Here is a 22,812-nt window from a genome sequence, read left to right as displayed (position 1 = left end):
AAAAACATATGCCTCAGCCCAGGGTCAAACCATCGACCTCCTGCACGATAACCCAAAACTCTATCCATTGCACTAACTGTACAGTGCAAGTAATGTGAGCTGACAGAGTTAGTTACCATACATGTGGTTAAAGTGTTGCCAGATTGCCACTCTTTAATGTCCTTTTTTTGCCGGATGTACTAGCTGGACGAAATTTTATGAGAGACATTTTTTTGTTGCTGGTATGTGAGGAATTGCACTGCAAAGCCCGAGTGCATGAATTTCTCTCCACCCCCTACATACAAAGCAGCTTGTGTATATGTCCATGATCACCTCCCAAATGCCTGGATCAACCAAACTTGGCACACAAACATGAAACTTCATGATTATCACCACTGTCAGATTCATAATCTCCTAGCTCCAAGAGGAATGGAGAGATACAGGCAAGCACATCTTTTCAGTCCCTGTCATACAGGCTGCCCTCCACAACAACAGGCAACTTCACAATTATCAGCAGTATGTGGTTTATAAGCTCCTAGATACAAAAGGAGCAGATGTATGAGCAGAAATATATTTTTCCAGCATTTTCCATATAAGTTGCTTTCCAAGATAGGCATGTTGTGTGGGGATAGTATCAGCCCACCTTACCAAACTGCTCTGCATGACAGGCTATACATCATGAGCAAAAATTGTTTTTCAGGCCTTTGATGTGTAGGCTGCACCGCACAATAGGCATGTTGTGGTAGCAGTTATCACCTTCATGATCTGTTTTGCAAGGGTCACACATGCAAATGGGCACAGCTGGGGGAAGGCTGAGATAAATGGATGGAGGATGGCCAGAGATGGGGCAGAAAGGTATGGATAGAGACAAGGGAACCAAAGCAGATGGATAGGCAGAGGGAGAAGGAGTGAAGTGACAGAGAGAGGGGCCAGGAGAAATGGATAAGGATAGGGAGAGGATGGGACGGATAAAGAGGGCAGGTAGGAGGGGATGAACGGAGAAAGAAACAACAGAGAGGAGCAGGCATGTTGAGTGGGTATTATCAGCATGCCTTCCAAGGACTACACATATAGATAAGCATGGCTGAGGAGAAAGGGGAGAGAACATAGTGAGAGATAGGCAGGTGACTATGCATAGGGAGAGGGGGCAAGGGGAGATGAATCAGGAGAGGAGGGAGATGGGCAGAGAGGGGCCGAGAAAGGGATGGAAAGAGAGAAGTTGGAGGTGTAGGAGGCATGTGGAAAAGGGAGAGGGGTATTCAGCAGATGAAAATGGAAGAGCATGTGGAAACATAGGTAGAAGAGAGAGAAGTTGTGAGGTATAAGACAGAAAGTGTTTGAGGAGGCATGGGGAAATCGATAAATACCCACAAAACACACGGGCATTTGGATAGTATATGTATAAAGCTGTATGCATATATATCTAAAAACAAAGATTCTGTAACTTACCAAACAAAAGCATTGGTATGTTGATAGAGACAATAAAAAACACACAAACACACACACAAATTTCAAGCTTTCGCAACCCAAGGTTGCCTCATCAGGAAAGAGGGAAGGAGAGGGAAAGACGAAAGGATGTGGGTTTTAAGGGAGAGGGTAAGGAGTCATTCCAATCCCGGGAGTGGAAAGACTTGCCTTAGGGGGAAAAAAGGACAGGTATACATGCGTGCACACACACGCATATCTATCCGCACATATACAGACACGGGCAGACATATGTAAATGCAAGGAGGTTGGGCAGAGATGTCATTCGAGATGGAAGTACAGAGGCAAAGATGTTGTTGAATGACAGGTGTGGTATGAGCGGCGGCAACTTGAAATTAGCGGAGGTTGAGGCCTGGTGGGTAATGGGAAGAGAGGATATATTGAAGTTTAAGTTCTCATCTCCAGAATTCTGATAGGTTGGTGTCAGTGGGAAGTATCCAGATAACCTGGATGGTGTAACACTGTGCCATGATGTGCTGGCTGTGCAGCAAGTTATGTTTAGCCACAAGGTGATCCTCATTACCAACAAACACTGTCTGCCTGTGTCCATTCATGTGAATGGACAGTTTGTTGCTGGTCATTCCCACATAGAAGGCTTCACAGTGTAGACATGTCACTTGGTAAATCACGTCAGTGCTTTCACACGTGGCTCTGCCTTTGATCATGTACACCTTCCGGGTTACAGGACTGGAGTAGGTGGTGGTGGGAGGGGGCATGGGACAGGTCTTACACCGGGGGCAGTTACAAGGGTAGGAGCCAGAGGGTGGAAGGTGGTTTGGGGATTTCACAGGGATGAACCAAGGGGTTACGAAGGTTAGGTGGACGGCAGAAAGACACTCTTGGTGGAGTCGGGAGGATTTCATGAAGGATGGATCTCATTTCAGGGCAGGATTTGAGGAAGTCGTATCCCTGCTGGAGAGCCACATTCAGAGTCTAATCCAGTCCTGGAAAGTATCCTGTCACAAGTGGGGCACTTTTGGGGTTCTTCTGTAGGAGGTTCTGGGTTTGAGGGGATGGATATATGTATTTATGAATAGCTGGGGACTCCTCCTATGCCCCTTGATTGATTTCAACTAAATTTGATGCACAAACAGCAAACTTCACAAGTATGAGTACAGTGGGGTTTACAGTATCCTAGCTCCAGTAGAAGATGAGACATGTGTAAACCCGTGTTTTTTCAGCCCCTTCCATATGGGCTGCCCTGCACAACCAGGTATATATTGAAGTGTGACTTGGGACTCCTCCTAAGCCCATTGATTGATTTCAACTAAATTTGGTGTGCAAACAGCAAACTTCATGAGTATCAATACTGTGGGGTCTATAGCATCCTAGCTCCAGTGGAAGATGAGATGTGTATAAATCTGTGTTTTTTCAGCCCCTGGCTGGGGTAAGGTAGAGACTGCTGGAGGAGATGGACAGAGAGTGAGAGGTCAAAAGGGGGTGTATAGGGAGAGGGAGAAGTAGAGGAGAGCCATAGGCTGAGTAGGAGGAGATGGACAGGAAGAGAGGGGCGACAGATAATGAGGGAAGGGAAGAGGAAATGGTCAGAGGGATGGTGGCAGGAAGAGATGGACCAAGAGAGGCAAAGAGATAAGGAGGGAGAGGGTGAAGGAGGGGAGGGACAGAGAGGAGGAGGTGACGGTGAGGGAGAGGGGGAGGAAGAGGTGGATAGGGAGACACAGGCAGAAGTAGATGGGTGGGGAGAGACAGGGAGGAGAAGGTACATAGGAAGAGAGGGGCAGAAGGAAACAAACAGGGAAAAAAGGGGAGGAGGAGGTGGATATGCAGAGGAGTGAGGGGGCTACGAGAAAATGAGTGGGGAGAGGGGGACAGGTGGAGATGGCCGAGGGAGGGAGGGAGGGGAGAGATGTACAGAGAGAGACGTGGAGAGGAGGCAGGAGATGGAAAGAGAGAGAGGGAGAGAGAGAGAGAGAGAGAGAGAGAGAGAGAGAGAGAGAGAGAGAGAGTGAGGATGAGTATATGAGGAGAGAGGGGAGGAGGAGATCCACAAAGAGAGAGGGGTGAGGAGGAGATGGGCAGAGGTATGGGGAGAAGGAGTTGGGCAAAGAAAGGGTGGAGGAGGAGAGGGATAGGGGAATGGGGTGGAGGAGACAGACGGAGAGCTGGTAGGAAATGATAGACAGAGAGAAAGGAAAGGTGTTGATGGACAGAGGGGGGAGGGGGGTAGGAGGCATTTGGAGGATGATGCAGATGAAAACAGTTTGCACATGAAAAAAGAACTGGGTGTGAAAACACAACTGGAAGAGGGAGAAGGCATGAGGCCAAGAGGGAGAGTCTATGAGGAGGCAGGTGAAAAGAGGACAGGTTGTGAGGAGGCATGTGCAAGATAAAATTTATATATACCCGGGCAAGGCCAGGGTATTCAGCTAGTGAGATAACAAACCATTCAAATGACTCCTTGAGAACATTCTAAATAATTCATATACAGAACTGTGCTCTCGTGTTAGAAAGAGAGAAATGATATAATAACTGAAATAGCAAATACTATAAAATGAAGATACACAAATAAAATACAAAACACAGTTATTGCTTCTAAAGAGCTTTATTTAGATCTGGTAAAACATATTCATTATTTTGTAAAAAGCATATTTGTGCCCTCCTTAGTTGTATAATTGTGCATTCACATGAGGAAGATAGTGTACATCAATGGGTTGAAAAGACATTTTCACAAAATATGACCCAACCAAATGTAGGACATACATAATTGTCACAATAGTCAGTCTTAACACAGTCCATAGAGAAACACTATGCCTTGGCACAATTACAATTAAGTGTGGAGTTGTCACCAAGTATGCACTACTGTAATTGTACCAAGGTAAGGTACAGCATATATATATATATATATATATATATATATATATATATATATATATATATATATATATATATATGAACTGCAATACGATAGACTATTACAACATTTACATATGTTCTACATTTATTTGGATCATATCTGATAAAAACGTATTTTTATTTTGATCCATTGATGTACACTGTATTTCTCTTGTGAAGATGATTACAATAATAAAAACCAGTAGAGAATAAACATACAATTGTACAGCTGATGACACAAATATGCGTTTTTAAAATTATCTAGCAGCTGTAGATGGTTACCTATGAAAATCTCTACATTCATTATTGATTCTCATCTCTGATGTTTTATTGTTAATATGTTTGTCTTTGTTGGAATTCCATTCCTCACCATACTAATTTTTAATGTTGCCTCTCAAGAGGCCCATACATTTTTCTTATTCTCCATTTCTTGAATTCTCTTTTAATAATAAAGGGTTGATGAATTAATGCTTAACAACTTTAGTTTCCTTTGTTATTCAATCGTATTATAATTTTATTTGTTCTCATATGACTGAATGCTGTTCACATTCAGTAAATATTAAATCTAGGTGTGTGTACTTACCTTTTCTTCATCAAGCTTGGAAAGGAAGTGTGATACTATTTGTGTTAGTAATCCAACTTCCAAAGTCAACAATGTTGAAAAACCAGTTTCCAATGGATTCGGTAAAAAATCTAATATAATTAGAAGCACTGTTTCTCCAACTGCTTCCATCTGCCTGGCCATTTCAAAACTGATGGCACCACCCGCAGAGTAACCAAGAAGTATATAAGGACCAGTTGATTGTACTGCATGCATTTGCTGCAAAAGGATTCATATTGGGACTAAGTTGTATTGATTTATAAATATTATTTATTTCAAGTAGAAAATAAGAGGGCACTACTTTATTCTTTAAATCCAAATGCATTTGTCTTCAGTTGAATCCTACCTATGTGTAAGTGCTCTATGACTGCAAGGGTTGTTTAATGATTATACCATTTGTATGACATCTTTCTAAGCTTGTTATGAATAGATGTATGAATTTAATTAAAGTGAAAGGCCAGATCGAATTACTGATAAAGAATATGTTGAAAGCAAATTTCCTGCCTCTGCATGTAGGACACTTTCCTCACTTTTGGAGCTAGTACTTTCTTTCTCAGGTGGAGAAAAGAATAGGTTGATTCAGGTTTAATGGAAGAGTAAGTCACTCATACTCCAGACCTTAGAATAAGGAGGACTCAACTACTGTGAGGACAAAGGCAGCCAATCTTTGTGTCCTCCTATTGATGTTGTGCAGTTCCCCCTTTTCTATCTAATCTAGCTCACTTTTATTAAATGAGAATTATTTTAATATATTTGTTACACTTATCATTCAAGTTTTTACATTTTTCTTAAATCACATAGTAGTACAATTAATAGCATTAAAAATTTGATATCTCACACCTCTACTTTTAACTGAAGCAATAAGAGAAAAGTTTAACAGAAGATCTATGTGCCACAGAACTAATTTGCATTAGATGTAAATCTAATATATATATATATATATATATATATATATATATATATATATATATATATATATATATATAAAAAAACAAAGATGAGGTGACTTACCGAACAAAAGCGCTGGCAGGTCGATAGACACACAAACAAACACAAACATACACACAAAATTCAAGCTTTCGCAACAAACTGTTGCCTCATCAGGAAAGAGGGAAGGAGAGGGGAAGACGAAAGGAAGTGGGTTTTAAGGGAGAGGGTAAGGAGTCATTCCAATCCCGGGAGCGGAAGGACTTACCTTAGGGGGAAAAAAGGACAGGTATACACTCGCACACACGCACATATCCATCCACACACATGTGTGGATGGATATGTGCGTGTGTGCGAGTGTATACCTGTCCTTTTTTCCCCCTAAGGTAAGTCTTTCCGCTCCCGGGATTGGAATGACTCCTTACCCTCTCCCTTAAAACCCACTTCCTTTCGTCTTCCCCTCTCCTTCCCTCTTTCCTGATGAGGCAACAGTTTGTTGCGAAAGCTTGAATTTTGTGTGTATGTTTGTGTTTGTTTGTGTGTCTATCGACCTGCCAGCGCTTTTGTTCGGTAAGTCACCTCATCTTTGTTTTTATATATAATTTTTCCCACGTGGAATGTTTCCTTCCATTATATATATATATATATATATATATATATATATATATATATATATATATATATATATATATATATATATATATACTTACTCCTAATAAGAACTGTAGGATTGTGCTAGCTTTCTATCTTACTCACTCTGACATAAAATGTAGCAAGCTCTATAAATGTTGTTCGTGGTGACTCATAGGAAAATTGCAGTCCATAAACTGTTCTCTTCATGCTGTGTGCAGTTTCTTTTAAAAGTCTGCAGGTTCCATCTATTGGATGCACAAAGAAAATGGGCAATGCCTGATGACTAGGTTCATCAGCAAGCACCACCAATGTCTCTTCTGGGACAAGTGGAGAAACACTGAAGTCCAGAAGAACAAATTGCTTTTCAGCTGCATTCAAAGGTATCTCATCCGTCCTTTCCATTTGGAAGTGATTAATGTTTTCTGGTGTCTCAGCTTCAGTAACAGAACTAGCTCTACCACTGAGATCTGATGTGTGTGCTCTTTCAAAATCAAGCAGATTCTGAACAGTCAGAGAGCGAGCTTCCTCAGCACTAAGAGATTTTCCAAAATATTGTTCAATGCAGAGACGTATCTCTATTTGCATTAATGAATCCATGCCAAGTGATTCTAATGTAATATCTGGTGATAAGCTGCTAATGTCAGGTAGTCCTGGAATTGGAAATAGATACATGTAAATTTTTAGTCCAATTTTACATTTTACATGTAATTCAAGATCACTGAATAGAGTTATTGCACCTGAGACAGTAGCACCAATTGAAATTTGTTATGTCGGACATACGTACCATTTCAGACAATTAAATTTGTGGAGGTGTGGGAGGAAATCAGCAGCTCAGTAACAATTGCTGCGCCAAACTTCATAGATTGTGCTTCAAAACTGTTCCATCACCACAAGTTTCCTGCCTATCTTTTCTTAGGTGTTCTTGTACTTCTTCTATGTGGACAATACTTGGAGAGAACATGATTGGTAACTTTATATCTGAAGCATTTTTCAAAATCTGTTTTCTCCATGGATAACTATGACTATTATTGAAATTATACTAGTTTTCCAGATTCAGAAGGATAACTAGTATTTTCTACACACAGTATAGAAGGTGAGAATATAGACTTTTCCAGCATTTACTGCTGATCTTTAGTCTCCAGCCTGGTGACGGTGTTAACATTATACACAAGTTTGATGAGTGCCACATCCATCTTCTTCAGGCTACTATCAAAAGACTTTGGACATCTTATTTACCTACTGAGAGACAGTTAAGCTCTCACTCTGCATATTGAAACTGTGGTTCATTGTGGACAACTTGGGGTGCTGGCAGTGATGGTGGCAGTAGTGCTGCTGATGGTGCTGGTGGGGAGGGTTGAGTTGGAGGTGGTATGGCAGTGGTTGTGCTCTCAACCCTCTGGGTGTCATATCTGTGCACAACCACATGAACTCATATTGCATAGCTGCTACAGCAGCATTCCACATCACGGTGATCTGATAGCCTTGTTGACTAGACTGTCATTAACCCTTATTTCTGTTGATTAATTTTAAGAGCCACTGTTTCAGAACAGTAACTTGCTGTTTTTAAAATTAAACAAATGTTTCTTTTTGAGGCTCTGTTACGCTAACACTTACTTTCCTTTGTGACCCAGACAAATACATCCAATGTGTTCTGTACAGTACTGAAAGATACAGCACCACATTTGCGTACTGTATTAATGGCTGCAGCACTGCATTTGTCTGCTGTATTAATGACCACATGTACTCATTGAAAATGAACTATAATATGAGTGGGCCTTGCCAAAGTGGGGGAACACTTTTGTTTCACATGAAAAGACCTGGACAGTAGGTGCAAAACTAACTCATGTGCTGCCTACATATTATACATACCTACATCTGGGTAGATTACAGTTCAGATGCTGACACTGAAGTAAAGGAATGCCATACTGACACTAAACAACATAGAAATTGTACAAACAACAACAATAACAACAAAAAACACAATAGGTTACAAGCAGAAAGATAACACATTCGCTGTAAACAACCAAAGATAGCCAATGTCATAAGTTATCAATATCGAATATTAATTAACAACTGATGAAAAAGTACATTAACTCTCTTCCTCTATTGTTTGACCATAGAGAGAGAATGCTGGTTGAAATCTGAAACTGATAGCTGTGAAATTTTTGGTGAAAATTTAAGTGTATATCAAAAGGTTACGCAAATTGGATATGGAGGTGGTGTATTTGTCACAGTAGACAAGAAACTCAGATCCACTGAGACAGAAATTGAAACTGCTTGAGAGATTGTTTGGGCAAGACTAATTATCATGGGTGGGCATAAAATGATAACTGGATCCTTCTACTGACCACCAGTCTCAGCTCCTGATGTAACTGAAAACTTTAGAGAAAACCTCTGTTCATATGTACATATGTTCCAAAACCTTACTACATTGATTGGTGGAGGCTTTCATCATCCAACAATTAATTGGGAAAATTGCAGTTTTGTTAGTAGAGGGCAAGATAAGACATCCTGTGAAACATGATGACATGCTTTTTCTGAAAACTACTTAGAACAGATAGTTGGGAACCTCACTCATGATGGAAATATATTCGGCCTAATTGCAATAAATAGACCTGACCTCTTTGAGGATGTCCACATCAAAACTGGCATAGGTGATCATGATGCAGTTGTGGCAACAATGATTACCAAGGCACAAAGGACAACTGAAACAAGCGGAAAAGATAAAAAAATCAGTACATGGCGGGAGCATGCTGAGGAACTATGGCTCAAGTTTAAAACAATAGTTGATCATGCACCAGATAGATAGGTTCCTAGCAGAACAGTTCATAATAGGAGGGAAACTCCTTGGTATAACGTTGCTGTGAAGAAATGTCTAAAGAAACAGAGACTATTGCATAATAGGTGCAAAACAAAGCAAAGGACTATAGACAGAGAGATGCTGAATGAAAAGTGTTTGGCTGTCAAGAGAGCAATGCATGATGCTTCAATGGCTACCGTAGCAGAATATTGTCAAGTGATATTTCACTGAAACCAAAGAAATTTTGGTCATATCTAAAGTCTGCTAGTGACACTTAACTTAGTGTCCAGTCCCTAGCAAATGAGGCAGGGACTGAAATTGAGTGTAGCAAAGTAAAAGCTGAAATGGTTAACTACATTTTCTGGCATTCCTTTACACAGGAAAACCTAGGAGAATTGCCAGATTTAATTCTCATACCACTGAAAAGAAGAAGGAAATAAATATTAGTGTCAGTGGCGTTGAGAAACAGCTGAAATCATTAAAACTGAGCTAAGCTCCATGGCCTCACGGAATCCTTATAAGATTCTACACTGAATTTATGGCTGTGTTAGCTCCTGTTCTAACTATAATCTATCATAGATTCTTCGAACAAAAAACCATGCCCAGTTCTTGGAAAAATGCATAGGAAGCACCTGTCTGCAAGAAGGGCAGTAGAAGTGATTCACATAACTATCATCCAATACCCTTGAAATCAATTTGTTGTAGAACAGGACCAGCCACAGAAGCCAAACTTTATGCATGCAGTGTGTGTGGGCCACCGGCAGGCCAAGTCATGGATTGTCACTTGGCTTTGGCTTTGCTCGGTCCTGCCCAGAAGTACCCGCAAATTCTCAAGATTTCATTTAGCATTATGGTGCGGCATTTTGCAGTCAGCTCAATGGGAATGACTGGAGAGAGGGATGAGAACTCTCAACACATATAAGTGAAGGGTACTGCATATTTGCTATGAGACACTGTTATAGTACCTTGCAAAAACAATGATGACAATTTAGATGACAATGAAAGCATAAAAAATTACAATGATCAACAGACCAGATTTATTTTTCTGTACATCAAGAAGGACTTCATGCTAAATTTACAGGCATGGATGGCTTGAAAAAAATTGATGGTACGAATAGTAAAATTTCTGAAGTCACAAACGATATTCCATTTTCAGTTGCTACAGTTTTCAATGGAAATGAATAAAGAGTAAGGAGACTTCTTATATTATTGCAAAGTGTGCTGCTTGAGATAAGGGCCACACCTGGAATGATTTTTCAATTTCAATCTTGCTATTCTTAAATTTATGAAGGAAATGGGGTGCAGTAATGAAAATAGAACATCTGGAATGGATTGCAGACTTCACATTTTGGACTTAACTGCACATTCCCACAGTAAAATATTGCAAGATAACTTCTTTCTGATTTTATGGGGATGCATTTAAAAAATAAAAAATTTAAAAAAACATGCTGTAGAAAGGGCACATTCCGACAAAAACAATTCAGTTCCCTACTCTTAATGGTGTTAAAGAAAGTAAATGATTTGAAGAATTCATTGTGGCCTTGCAAGAATTACAATAATAGTTTTATAAAGGTTTTGAGGATACTATCAATCTTACACCTGTTTTCAAGGTCGTTGGCCATTTCAGTTGAATGTGCCCCTATGCATGTTCAAATGTAACTGATTGATCAGTATGGTAATTCCAGTTTCAATTACAAATCTTTTTCCATAAAAACTGTCCAGGATGTCTTAATTGCTTTTCTTATATAGATTTTCTGATTCTCCATAATGAGGTTGCAAAAGTGCCATAATATTTCAATTGACATATTTGTGTGAAAGACCTTTTTTCGATTATCAAACTCCATAATGAGGTTGCAAAAGTGTTATAATATTTCGATCGACATACTTGCATGAAAGAGCTTTCTTCAATTATGAAACTAAATAAGTCATAATCATGTGGCAACTTGAAAGCCAAAGTCTGAGAAATTGTCTGTCTTTTCTGTATGTCAACAGTTTGGACCAAATAAAAATTAAGTCTCCAGCATGCCAAAAGTAATTAATTACACTGAAAACTTGTTTTGCTTGGGATCTATGTTGCTGAGAAATGTGAAATACAAAACCAAGTCATATATTGTATGACTATACAGCTAATTAAATGTGGTACCTTTACTATTTTTCCCTCTTCTCCCTCCTCATGCTCAGACAGTGCAGTGTGGCGATGGGGGCAATGAGAAGTGAGGCTGAGTACTTTGGCCTATCCAAGGTCTGTGAGCCAAAATCTTGGTCACCCCTGTTGTAGAATCTTAGGATGTATTCTGAGCTCAAACATAGTGAAGATTCTTGGACAGAATGACCTCCTCAATGCCAATTAGCATCGATTTCGAAAACATCGATCATATGAAACTCAACTCACACTTTTCTCACACAACACGCTGGAAGCTTAGGGTCAAGGCAGTCTGGTAGATACAGTACTTCTTGTTTTGTTAAAAGCATTTGGCCACACATATGCTTACTGTCAAAAGTACAATCATATGGGTTAACAAATGAACCTTTTGGTAGGGAGGACACAGCATTTTATCTTGGGTGGAGAGTCATCATCAGATGTAGAAGTAGCTTCAGGTGTGGCTCAAGGGAGCGTGTTGGGACCATTACTGTTCATGTTGTATATTAATGACACTGCAGACAATATTAATAGTAACCTCAGACTTATAGCAGATGATGCACTTATGTATAATGAAGTGCTATCTGAAAGAAGCTGCTTAAATATTCAGTTTTATCTTGATAAGATTTCAAAGTGGTGCTTTAACTGTTCAGAAATGTAAAACTGTGCAATTCACAAAAAAAAAAAACCAACAATATCCTGTGACTATAACATGAATGATTTGACTTAATCTAAACTAATGAATCACTGTTGCAAATGGCCACCTCATACAAATAACTGGATGTAACACTTTGTAGGGATATGAAAAGAAATGATTACTCAGGCTCAGTTGTGCGTAACACAAGTGGTAGACTTTGGTTTATTGGTAGAATACCAGGGAAGTGCAATAAGTCTACAAAGGAGATTGCTTACAAATCAACTCATGAGACTGCTTCTAGAATATTGCTCAAGTGTGTGGGAGTTATACCAGATAGGATTAACAGGGGATATTGAATGTCTACAGAGAAGGACATCATGAATGTTCACAGGTTGTTTAATCCATGAGAGAGTGTCACAGAGATACTGAAGGAACTGAACAGGAAGACTCTTGAAGACAGACGTAAGCTATCCCAAGAAAATCGATTAAGAAAGTTTCAAGAACTGACTTTAAGTGATGACTCTAGGAATATACTACAATCCCATATGTATTGCTAAATAGTGATCATGAGGATAAGATTAGAATAATTACTGCATGCATGGGGCCATTCAAAAAATCATTCTTCCCATGCTCCATACATGAAAGTGATGGGAAGAAATACTAATAACTGGTATGCTGGGATGTACCATCTGCCATGCACCTCACAGTGGTTTGCAGTGTATAGATGTAGATGTAGAACGATTCCATAATTTAAGCAAAAGCCTCCATCTCTACATACAAAGTCACTTCCAAATTTAATCTCAACTGCTTCCTTAATAACAGTATCACAATAGTTGGAAGTGCATGCCAATATCTCTGTGTTTTTATATTCCATAGAGTGACAAGTCAAGGTAATGTTCAGTGATAGTAGATTTGGTTGGCTATTATAAGTTCAGTACTCTGGTCCTCCATGGTCCTGATTGTCTGTTGAATGTATGACATGGCACAACTGCAATGGATATGGTGAAAGCCCATTAAGATCGTCTTTAACAGTCCCTACAAGTCCCAGTACTATGATGTGGTTGAAAAACACACTTCACACCATGTTTCCACATAACATGACCAGCCCTGTTGGGAATCCTTCCTGTGTAAGGCAAAAATCTGCTAGACCTAGGTGTCACCTCATTATTCTCATAAATAATGAGATGGTGCCTAACTCTATGGCTTTTTGCCTTACGCCGACAGAATTTGTAACGAGATTGGTCACAATGTATGGAAACAAAAATGTGAAGTGTGGGTTTTGAGCTTGATCTAAGTTTAGGACCCTGTAGTGTCTACAAAGGATGCAAGGTGGGTGTCTGCTGTATGCCTTGCAGCTGTAGAATATCATACATTGGTCAGATTATTGGGATCATGGAGGACTGGTTTGGTTGGCATAAGTATGTCAGATGTGCAAATTTCCTATTGCAGAAAATTTCCCTGACACCAGTCATCTGATGTAATATAACAACACAGAGATTTTAGCATCCATTTCCAACTACTGGGATAGGAAGCAGTTGAGATTCAATTAGGACGTGGCCTTATAAACAGAGACAAAGGTTTTTGCAAAAATTCAGCTTGGAATCTTACTCTCTCCCTGGTCAAGCAACAGAAGGACAGAGTAAATGCTTCTTGCTCAATGTTTGGTAATTAATGTTTACTATCAATAACCTCTGACATTGGCAAACCTTTGGTTGTGTGGTGGTGTTACCTGTTTATGGTCTAAATTTTCTTGTACAACACTCTCTCATTGCATTTGTGCTTCGAAAACAGTGGGCTGTGCGCCTGTCAAAGTATCAGCAGTTTCTGAAGACATCACCAGGCAGCATTCCCATAATTCTTTTGAACATTTTATAAACTAAGTTTGATATATAATCTAAAAAATGGAAGTATTTTAATTTCATTTTGACTTGTTATATTTTCTGAAATGTTCTGGAACAAACTGCTTGTGTAATATTAAGTTTGCTTGATGCCAATTGCATCAGACTGGGTCAGATTATTTTTCAGTTAACTAGAGCTCATACCATTCTCAGATTTATTTATACTGTTTTTGACACCTAGAGAAACTCTTTGAAATTTGTAATGAAGTCAAGTTTTATGTTTTGATATTTACCTGTGACATTTTGAAAACACAAGTGAAATGTGACATGAAAGGTTGAGAAAAGAATTAATGAGATAAAAGAACTTTATCTCCAGGGCAAGTTGTTTCATATCATGGACCAAGATTGGATATTTTCACCACTAGACACTGAGACCTTCTCAAAGTCAAGTAAATTCTCCTATATGTATGTTTAATGCGTTCTCCCTTAGGATTTAGAAATACATTGTTGCACAGTTCTTGGTTTCCAGCAACGTTGACGAGACTTGGATCTTAAAAGTTATATCTAGGGTAGTGTGTCATAAGCTAAAATCTTCTTCTTCTTCCTCAAATCTTTCTGCTTATGCAGGACATCCACAGAATGCTTTGAGACTAAAATCTTGTGCTGATTTGGTAGCATCCTTTTTTAGATACCTATCCAACAAGCAGTTAAATGAAGGTGTATTTCTTGAAAGTATGCAGTAGTAATATCCACTTATAAAAGTGAAGAGAAGCATGTGACATGTCTCCCTTTTTCCCATGTTCAGGTTGTCAGGCAGCTTAGATGTTCTCCAAACATCTTTTGAAAACCTTCAATATCACCCTGACTAATAAAAAATCACAGCTTTCAGGTTGTCTGTCATACGCTCAAGGGTGGCTGGAGAGCTGCATAGCCCAAATGGTGTAATTTTGAAGCATTCAGGTATTATGAAGGCAATGGAATGATGCAGTGCAACTGTTAAGACAATGAGCTCATATTCAGGAGAGCGCAGTTGCTCTGTCCGGCTAAGCTGATTTGGGTAAATTCCAGGATGGTTTCTCTGCTGATCATCTGAGCTATCCTCATAGACTACCTGTCTTATTCTCATACAGCATATTATGTATGCTGTGCATTGTATATTTTGACCTACTGATTTTCATTGTGTTACCTTGAAAATTCCTATATCATTCTGAGAGGATTCTTGGATGAATAAAGATAAATACATAAATAATTTTTCCCTGGTCAGCGCTGTCAACCTTGATTTACCAGTAGCCTGTCCACATATCTTTTGATGTGAAATATTTTGTTCCTTTCAAGGAGTCTGGGGTGTCTTCAATGTGCGGCAGTAGGTAAAATCTTTTTTCATGATTTTGTTGTCTTTGGTACAGAGCAGATAACACTTGCTGATGTTGTTCCTCAGTCATGACAGTTTGATAGTAACTTCCAACAATGCATTGTCTCCAGGGACAGCAGAGCATGATTTTTTGTCAATGGCACTGAGCCAAGTAACTTTCTGCAATCAACAAAATATTCACAGTTTAACTGACACCTAGACTGATTATTGGAAGTCATCTCATTGATGACAATAGGATAGTTCATCTTCAATGGCAAACAGCTGCCCCAAGCAATCTTTCTTATGTTTGTGTACTGGATTAGCTTCATCATTCTGGAGTTCTGATGTTCCACAGATTTGAAAGCCTCTGTTCTGTCATTGATAGCTATTCTTGCAATATAAGTTCCTGCTCACTGGACATATTTCCCATGGGTGACCTTCAGCATGATTACTTTTGTACCATGGAATACAGCCTTCTTTAGCTGGTGACAATAAGCATTTGGCAACAAGCATTTGACATAACAGGAAAAAAACCTGGGTCTTCTAGCGCCAGACATGTCAGCCATTGACAATATTCCATGATATCTTGGTAAGTGTTGTCCATGAAACCAGAATACTATCAGGACATTGTTCTTAAAATGTGTAAATTCAGGAAACACATGGATTCCAAAACAACAGTAAGTAAATGTGACAAAGTTGCTCCTCAAGAGCCCATAGCCATTGCCCATCACTATACAGAAGTACCAGCCACTGCCTTGCTGTTGAAAACTATAAACTATTCAAGCATCAATGGAGGTGAGGCTTCCCTCCCCTCCCCCCCCCCCGCCCCTGCTTCATTTGGTGACCCAGTTGAATCATTTGAGCTATTCTGTCATGTCATTACTAGGACATCTGGAAAACACAGGTGAATGTTTCATGTGCAGCTGACTTATTGTTGTTTTGGAATAGATCAGTTTCCTGAATTTATGGATCTTAGGAACAATGTCGTAATAGTATTCTGGTTTCTGTCAATGTAGATGATGGCTTTTACATTCCCTAGTTGGAGCCACAGGGATACAGGTGTTTCACACTACCTGATGTGTCCACGAATATCATAGCATAACCACAATCAAGTCCAAATCCAAAAGTACGGTCATCAATTAAATACAACATCTAGTACAGAAAGTAAGTTTATTATTCACTCCACTGTGTAGACAGAACAGAACTGTCACCTGGAGTGAGGGTAGTGCTATTTATAAAAAGACACAATATTCCAGAATATGCAAACATTGCATATACAAGGGGGGAACCAAAAGAAACCAGATTGTTGTCATAAAAAATTTATTGATGAACCTTTTCACAAAATTACTTCAGTCACCTTCAAAATACTCTCCATTACATGTGATACACTTGTCAAGTCTCTTTTCCCACTGTTGGAGGCATGTTTGGAACTCTTCAAGTTTGATATTGTCCAGTGCCCTTTGCGAAGCTGTTTCTACCACCTCCACATCGTCAGAATGCTCCCCTTTTAACGTTTTTCTCATTCGTGGAAATAGGAAAAAGTCGCATGGGGCTGGGTCTGGCAAATATGGAGCGTGGGGAATGACAGACTACCTCTGAGATGCCAAATAGTGGGTCACTCATAAGGCCGTGTGTGCTGGAGTGTTGTCGTGATGCAGAAACCAGTCACCTGATTGCCAAAGTTCCGGGCGTTTCCTCCTCACATCCTCTCCCAGACGCCTTAAAACATCCAAGTAAAAGTGCTGGTTAACAGTCTGGCCAGGGGGTATGAATTCCCGATGCACAATTCCACAAACATCAAAAAAGACAATGATCATTGTCTTCACATTTGACCTCACTTGTGTTGCGTTTTTTGGTCTAGGAGAGTTGGGAATCCTCCACTGGCTTGATGCTTGCTTGGTTTCTGGGTCATACCCGTAACACCAACTCTCATCCCCTGTAATGACTTTGTTCAAGAAGTTTGGAACACGTGAAATTTCTGTTTTCACGTCCTGACACACATTCATGCAGATGGTTTTTGCTCCTGTGTGAGAAGGCGTGGAACAAATTTATCAGCAACATATCTCATGTGCAAATCCTCACTCAAGACCAGCTGGCATGAGCTCCAACTGATTCCTGTCTCTGCTGAAATTTGGTTGATCGTTTGGCGATGATCCTCATTGACCTTTTGGCGGACCTTTTCAATGTTCTCCTCATTTCGCGATGTTGAAGAGTGTCCAGAATGAGCTTGGTCTTCAACACACACCTCACCATGTTTACAGCACCCAAACCTCTCGAAAACCTGTGTGCAGCTCATAGTGTCCTCCTGGAAAGCTTCCTGAAGCATTTGGTGTGTCTCCATTGCAGTTTTTTTAAGCAGGAAACAAAATTTCACACACATTCTTTGTTCTTTTAAAGTTGCCATAACGACTTCGGAGAGGTAACCTGCCAACAGTCAGAGAAACACAATACCACACATGCACATTCAGCTCTACAGTGACGCCATCTGCACACTGTTTCATGAAGGTCTCTACTAACACCATCTAGCGTGAGGACCCTGCACTACGTCTACAAGTGGCAGCGCCCTCAGAATCCAGTTTCTTTTGGGTCCCCCCTCATGAATGTAATTTTTAGAATCTTCTCGAAATGATAAATACTACAAAACAAAAATTTCTGGTGATCTGAATTTGAACCTGCAGCACATCAGCCAGCAACATTAACCACTATTCAAAACAGCATGCAGCATAGGTTGTGGAAAAATTGCAGTCGTACGATACTATGTTTTTCCATTTCATGACATGCACAGTTTGACAGTTCTGAACATTTACAGCAAACTGCCAATATTTGTGCCACTTTGAAATCTTACCAAGTTCTGACTGAATATTTGTGCAACTTTTATCAGACTGAATTTCATTATAAATAACTAACTGCATCAACTGCAAGAAGTATGAGGTTATCAGCATTGTCTGCAACATAGTTAATGTACAGTACTAAACACATCCTGGGGCATGCCTAAATTACTTTTACATCTATTGGTGACTAATCATCTGAGATAACAGGCTGTATTCTCCCTACCAAGAGATGTTCAAGCCAGTCACAAATTTTGCTTGATAACTCATACATTCACAGTTTTGTGAACAAGTATTGCTACAATATTGAGTCAAATATATTTCAGAAATCAGGAAATAATGCGTCTCTCTGCTTGAGTCATGGCTCTCAGGATGATATGTGGTAAATGTGTGAGTTGGGTTTTCTCTGACTGATGTTTCCAGAATCTATGCACAATGGCATGGAGGGGGTGGGGTGTGGGGGGGGGGGGTGTGTGTGTGGGGGGGGGGGGGTGTGAGGGTCATTCTGTTCAGGATATCTCATTCTGTTCAATCTCAGAATATGTTCTAAGATTCTAGAATGGACTGATGTTGATGATATTGGATAGTAGATTTGTGCTTCACCTCTGGCACCCTTCTTGCAGGCAAGTACGTCTCACCAATGCTTTCTGCCCTATGATGTGCATAACTTTTGGCTCATCAGATCTACAATACGTTGTGGTTAAAATAGGGCTAACTCATCTGCAAGTTCAGCATAGAATCTGACAGAAATTCCAACAGACCCTGGAGTTTTACGAAATTTTAACAATTCAGCTGTTTCTCAACACCACTTACACTAAAATCAATATCACTCATCTTTTCTGTGGTGCAAGAACTGGATCAGGGCAAAGGAACATTTGAAAATGGCGTTCAGCATTTTTGCTTTTGATTTTGTTTTGCTATCCACTATTCAGCTCACCCATGATTGTCTGTGCACTGGCCTTGGTACCACTAACAGTCTTTACATATGACCAGAATTTCTTTTGAGTTTTGTGAGAGATTCTTTGGTAATATTCAGCTATGGTAGTCACTGAAGGCTTCAGACATTGTCCTCTTAATAGACAAATGTGTTTCATTTAGCTTTCTTCTGTCTATAGCCCTATGCTTTATCTTACACCTACTATGCAGTGTCTCTGTTTCTTTAAAAGTTTATTTACAGTGACTGTATACATGGAGGGTCCCTCCAACAATGAACTGTTCTATTAAATTCCTACCTATCAGGTGCACGATCAATTATTGATATAAATTGGGGCCATAGTCCTACTACATGCTACTCTTCAATGCTAAATGTTTCAAGTTCCTATTGACATATGATGCAACTGCCTCATTATCTAGTTTGCTGAATATATAAATCCTTCTACTTGCTTTAAGTGCCCTTTGTACTTGTTGCTACAGCTGGCTCATTGTCACTGATACCAGTTGCGATGTTGACATTCTAAAAGAGGTCAGGTCTATTTGTAGATATTAGATCCAATACACTTCCATCATGAGTGGGCTTCTGAACAATTTCCTTCTGGGCTTAAATCTTTGAAGTTTAGAATTATTTTACCACCACACTGTTACTGTAACAAACCATCTAACAAACATGTTATGTGACACATGAAGTAATAATACTATGTACTGGACTCTCATATGGTTGACAAAGAGAAAATAGTATTCAATATGAAGTATATAAAATTCAATTTGTTAACTAACCTAGAACTTTAGTAATGTTGGTTAACAGTTTATCATTTCTTTGATGTCCTCTGATGGAAATACCAGTATCTTTGGTGATCAAAATACATCTTGCTACACTTTCTTCATGATTTAGCATTAGCTTTTCAAGTTCCATCATGCAGGAGGCTATTGTTTGATGTTTTACTCCAAAATGAAATTCCGAATCAGCTGCAAGTCCAACATCAGCAATTGGTCCCCACTGAATAGCTAAACCGGGTAATCCAGATTCTCTGCGGTATTCAACCTAAAAATAAAACAGTTGCAACGAATTAGAAATTAGCGTTCACTGAGACATCTTCTACCCCTTTAATGAAATAGTTATTCTCAGTTAGTGGTGCATATCATCCCAAAAGGCAAAGGTCCTGCATCCAAATACCAGTCTAGCACATAGTTTTAATCCTCACTTTGTATGAAGAAACCAAGTCACTGCTGCATCAAGCAATTACCAAACCTACTTTTTTTTGTGGAGTAATAGAAATGAAAGAGAAACAAAAAAGAAAAATCTCAAATGCAAAAGAAAAGGAAAAGCTTCAAAACACTGCATTTATTACTCTCACTCATTAAAAATCGCTATTAAGAGATTTTTGTGAGAAATGGAAGCTTGTCAACTGCATTCAGGATTAATTGATTTATATGGTGTCCCCACTTGCTACAGTGGTAACTTCTGGCACTAACAATCAACAGTATCGTTTTTCTATTTATTAAGTGTTAAGAATTGGCTGCACAATATAATGGCTTGAAGAACTTGAAGTGCAGTGTTACGTACTGCATAATACTATGTGCAAGTGATTACTATTTTTAAATGATTATCTATGACATAATCCTTGACTTATATTTTCTCTTTGTTTTATATATGTTTTATTCTGTTGCTGAATGTGCTCTTAAATGGAGTCATGTGAGTTTTCATTTGGTTTTTATGTTGCAATAAAATTAATTTATCTAGTTCCACAACAATTGGCGACCCTGATGGTCACCGACATGAAATTCAATGAACATACACATCAACGGCATCACACATCTTCTGCATACCATTTCACTATAAGTCCACATTGTGGACCCACCACTACCAGTAGAAGTGTCAACTGGCACGGTAATTAATTGCCTGACAGTAAAACTGCCACCATTTTAGATACAGAATTCCATGCTGTGGTTTGTGCAACTAGAAATTCAGTCGGTTTAGCACACATAACCTCAGACAATATGATGTATGGTTATGTAGTTGCTGTGTTCAATGAATATATGGGCACAGAGGTGTAAGGCATTCTGCTGTCACCATGGAGCGCTGATCATTACATAACCATCAAAGAACACCCTGATTACCAGGGTCTTGTAGTCCCAGGTGAACAGTTTGGAGAAGCTACTCTGCACTGAAGAACTAGGCGATCACACTCCGTTGAAGCTACTATGCCAACTATGTACAACAGCAAGCTATGTAGACAGTGACGATATTCTGCAGAATATCTGCTATTGTGCCTGACACCCAATGCACAGACGATAATGACAGTGTGCCAGCGATCTAGATGCACTCGAGCAAATCGCAGATCACAAAACAGAAACATATTTGTCAATGTACATAGCAACAGTTTGCCCACAGCCTCAGGCAGATAACACCCTCACCATGCTACAAGCACAGGTTGCCGAGCTCACTGAGCACGTTGCTACACTACAGACCCACACTACCAGTCACCTACCTCATCGTCATTGCTCACAGGGAAATCAAAGCCGCTAACCTTCGTCAGCCAGAATTTGCTTGTACCACCGACAGTATGGTTCTGAAGTGGAGAGGTGTAGCCCACTATGTAAACAGGAAAACTCAGCAAGAAGTCACTGAAGAAGGCCAATGGCTCTCCAAACAGCAGCCATTAAGCGTTTGTAATGGAACATGGCACAAAGCTACCATTTTTCATAGACCTGGTTGCTGATGTGTCAGTCTATCCCCCTGCCCATCTAATGAGTCACAACTGTGATGACTGCCACCTTTTCATCGCTAATGCTTCATGATTGCAATTTATGGTCATGTCACAATGGCACTGAACTTAGGCCTGTGGTGCAAATTTGAATGACACTTCATTGCACAGAACATGACACATCTCATACTTAGAGTGGATTATTTTTATCATTTTTGGACTCCTTTCTAACCTCCATCACTGACACCCTCTTGACACCACTTTGAAACTAGCATGTCAAGGGCAAACACATCATGTGGAAGACACAGCAGTATAGATGATTACTGGTGATACTCCATTCACAGAGTTCATCAGACAATTCCTGGAGATGCTCATCAGAGAGTGCTTGGAGATTACATGCCAGAATCCCATAGTAGCACCTATGTAGCACTTAACAATGCGCTATATTTTGGCTACACCCGCTCGACTGCACCACTTGATACCCCAGACACTGAAGAAGTAATTCTCATCCATGCTTGCACAAGGAATCTGATGCCTATTGAGCACTAGTTGGTCATCCCCACTACATGTGGTCCCAAAGAAGAATAATGGATAGTTTCCATGTGGTGACTATAGACAGCTAAATGCCAGAACCATTTCAGATTGATATCCAGTACCACATATCAAAGATTTTACATTCCCAGTAAGCTCATCTTTCTCACAATGGACTTGGTTTGTGCATTCTACCAGCATCGGAAGACATTGCTGGGACTGCCGCCTGAATATGGTTCATGAATGAAGTCGCATCCAACTTAGACTTTTGTCCTGTGTATTTTGATGACATCCTGCCCACTTCAAACCCAGAGGCACAACACCTGTCACTCTTATGACAGATCTTCACTCACCTATGTACACATGGACTGCTCATCAACCCATTGGGGGGCATCATCAGAGCAGCTGAAGTACAATTCCTAGGCTATACTATCAATGTGCAAGGGATACGGCCACAACAAGAGAAAGTAGAAGCTATCCTTCAACTTCCTATAGTGAAAGAGGCACTCCTGAATAAATTCATGCATGGTGCACTAAAGTCAAAGGACAAACTCCAATGGAATAGTGA

At 39.8% G+C, this 22,812-nt stretch overlaps 1 protein-coding gene across 1 annotated transcript in view; it reads right to left on the bottom strand.

Annotated features, from left to right (window-relative positions):
• The window catches only part of LOC124788632 (fatty acid synthase-like), a 507,799-nt gene that overhangs the window by 30,270 nt on the left and 454,717 nt on the right, over window positions 1-22,812 (bottom strand). The window contains exons 31-33 of the mRNA XM_047255903.1: window positions 19,786-20,050; window positions 6,602-7,128; window positions 4,901-5,137 (exon numbers count right to left, since the gene is read on the bottom strand). Coding sequence (XP_047111859.1) covers window positions 4,901-5,137; window positions 6,602-7,128; window positions 19,786-20,050 — 1,029 coding nt within the window. The remainder of the gene's footprint in view (window positions 1-4,900; window positions 5,138-6,601; window positions 7,129-19,785; window positions 20,051-22,812) is intronic.

Source organism: Schistocerca piceifrons, chromosome 3 (assembly GCF_021461385.2).
Source record: "Schistocerca piceifrons isolate TAMUIC-IGC-003096 chromosome 3, iqSchPice1.1, whole genome shotgun sequence".
In the NCBI taxonomy this organism is placed as follows: Eukaryota; Metazoa; Arthropoda; class Insecta; order Orthoptera; family Acrididae; genus Schistocerca; species Schistocerca piceifrons.
Note: the sequence above shows the minus strand (reverse complement) of the source record. Positions and strands in the feature narration are given on the sequence as shown.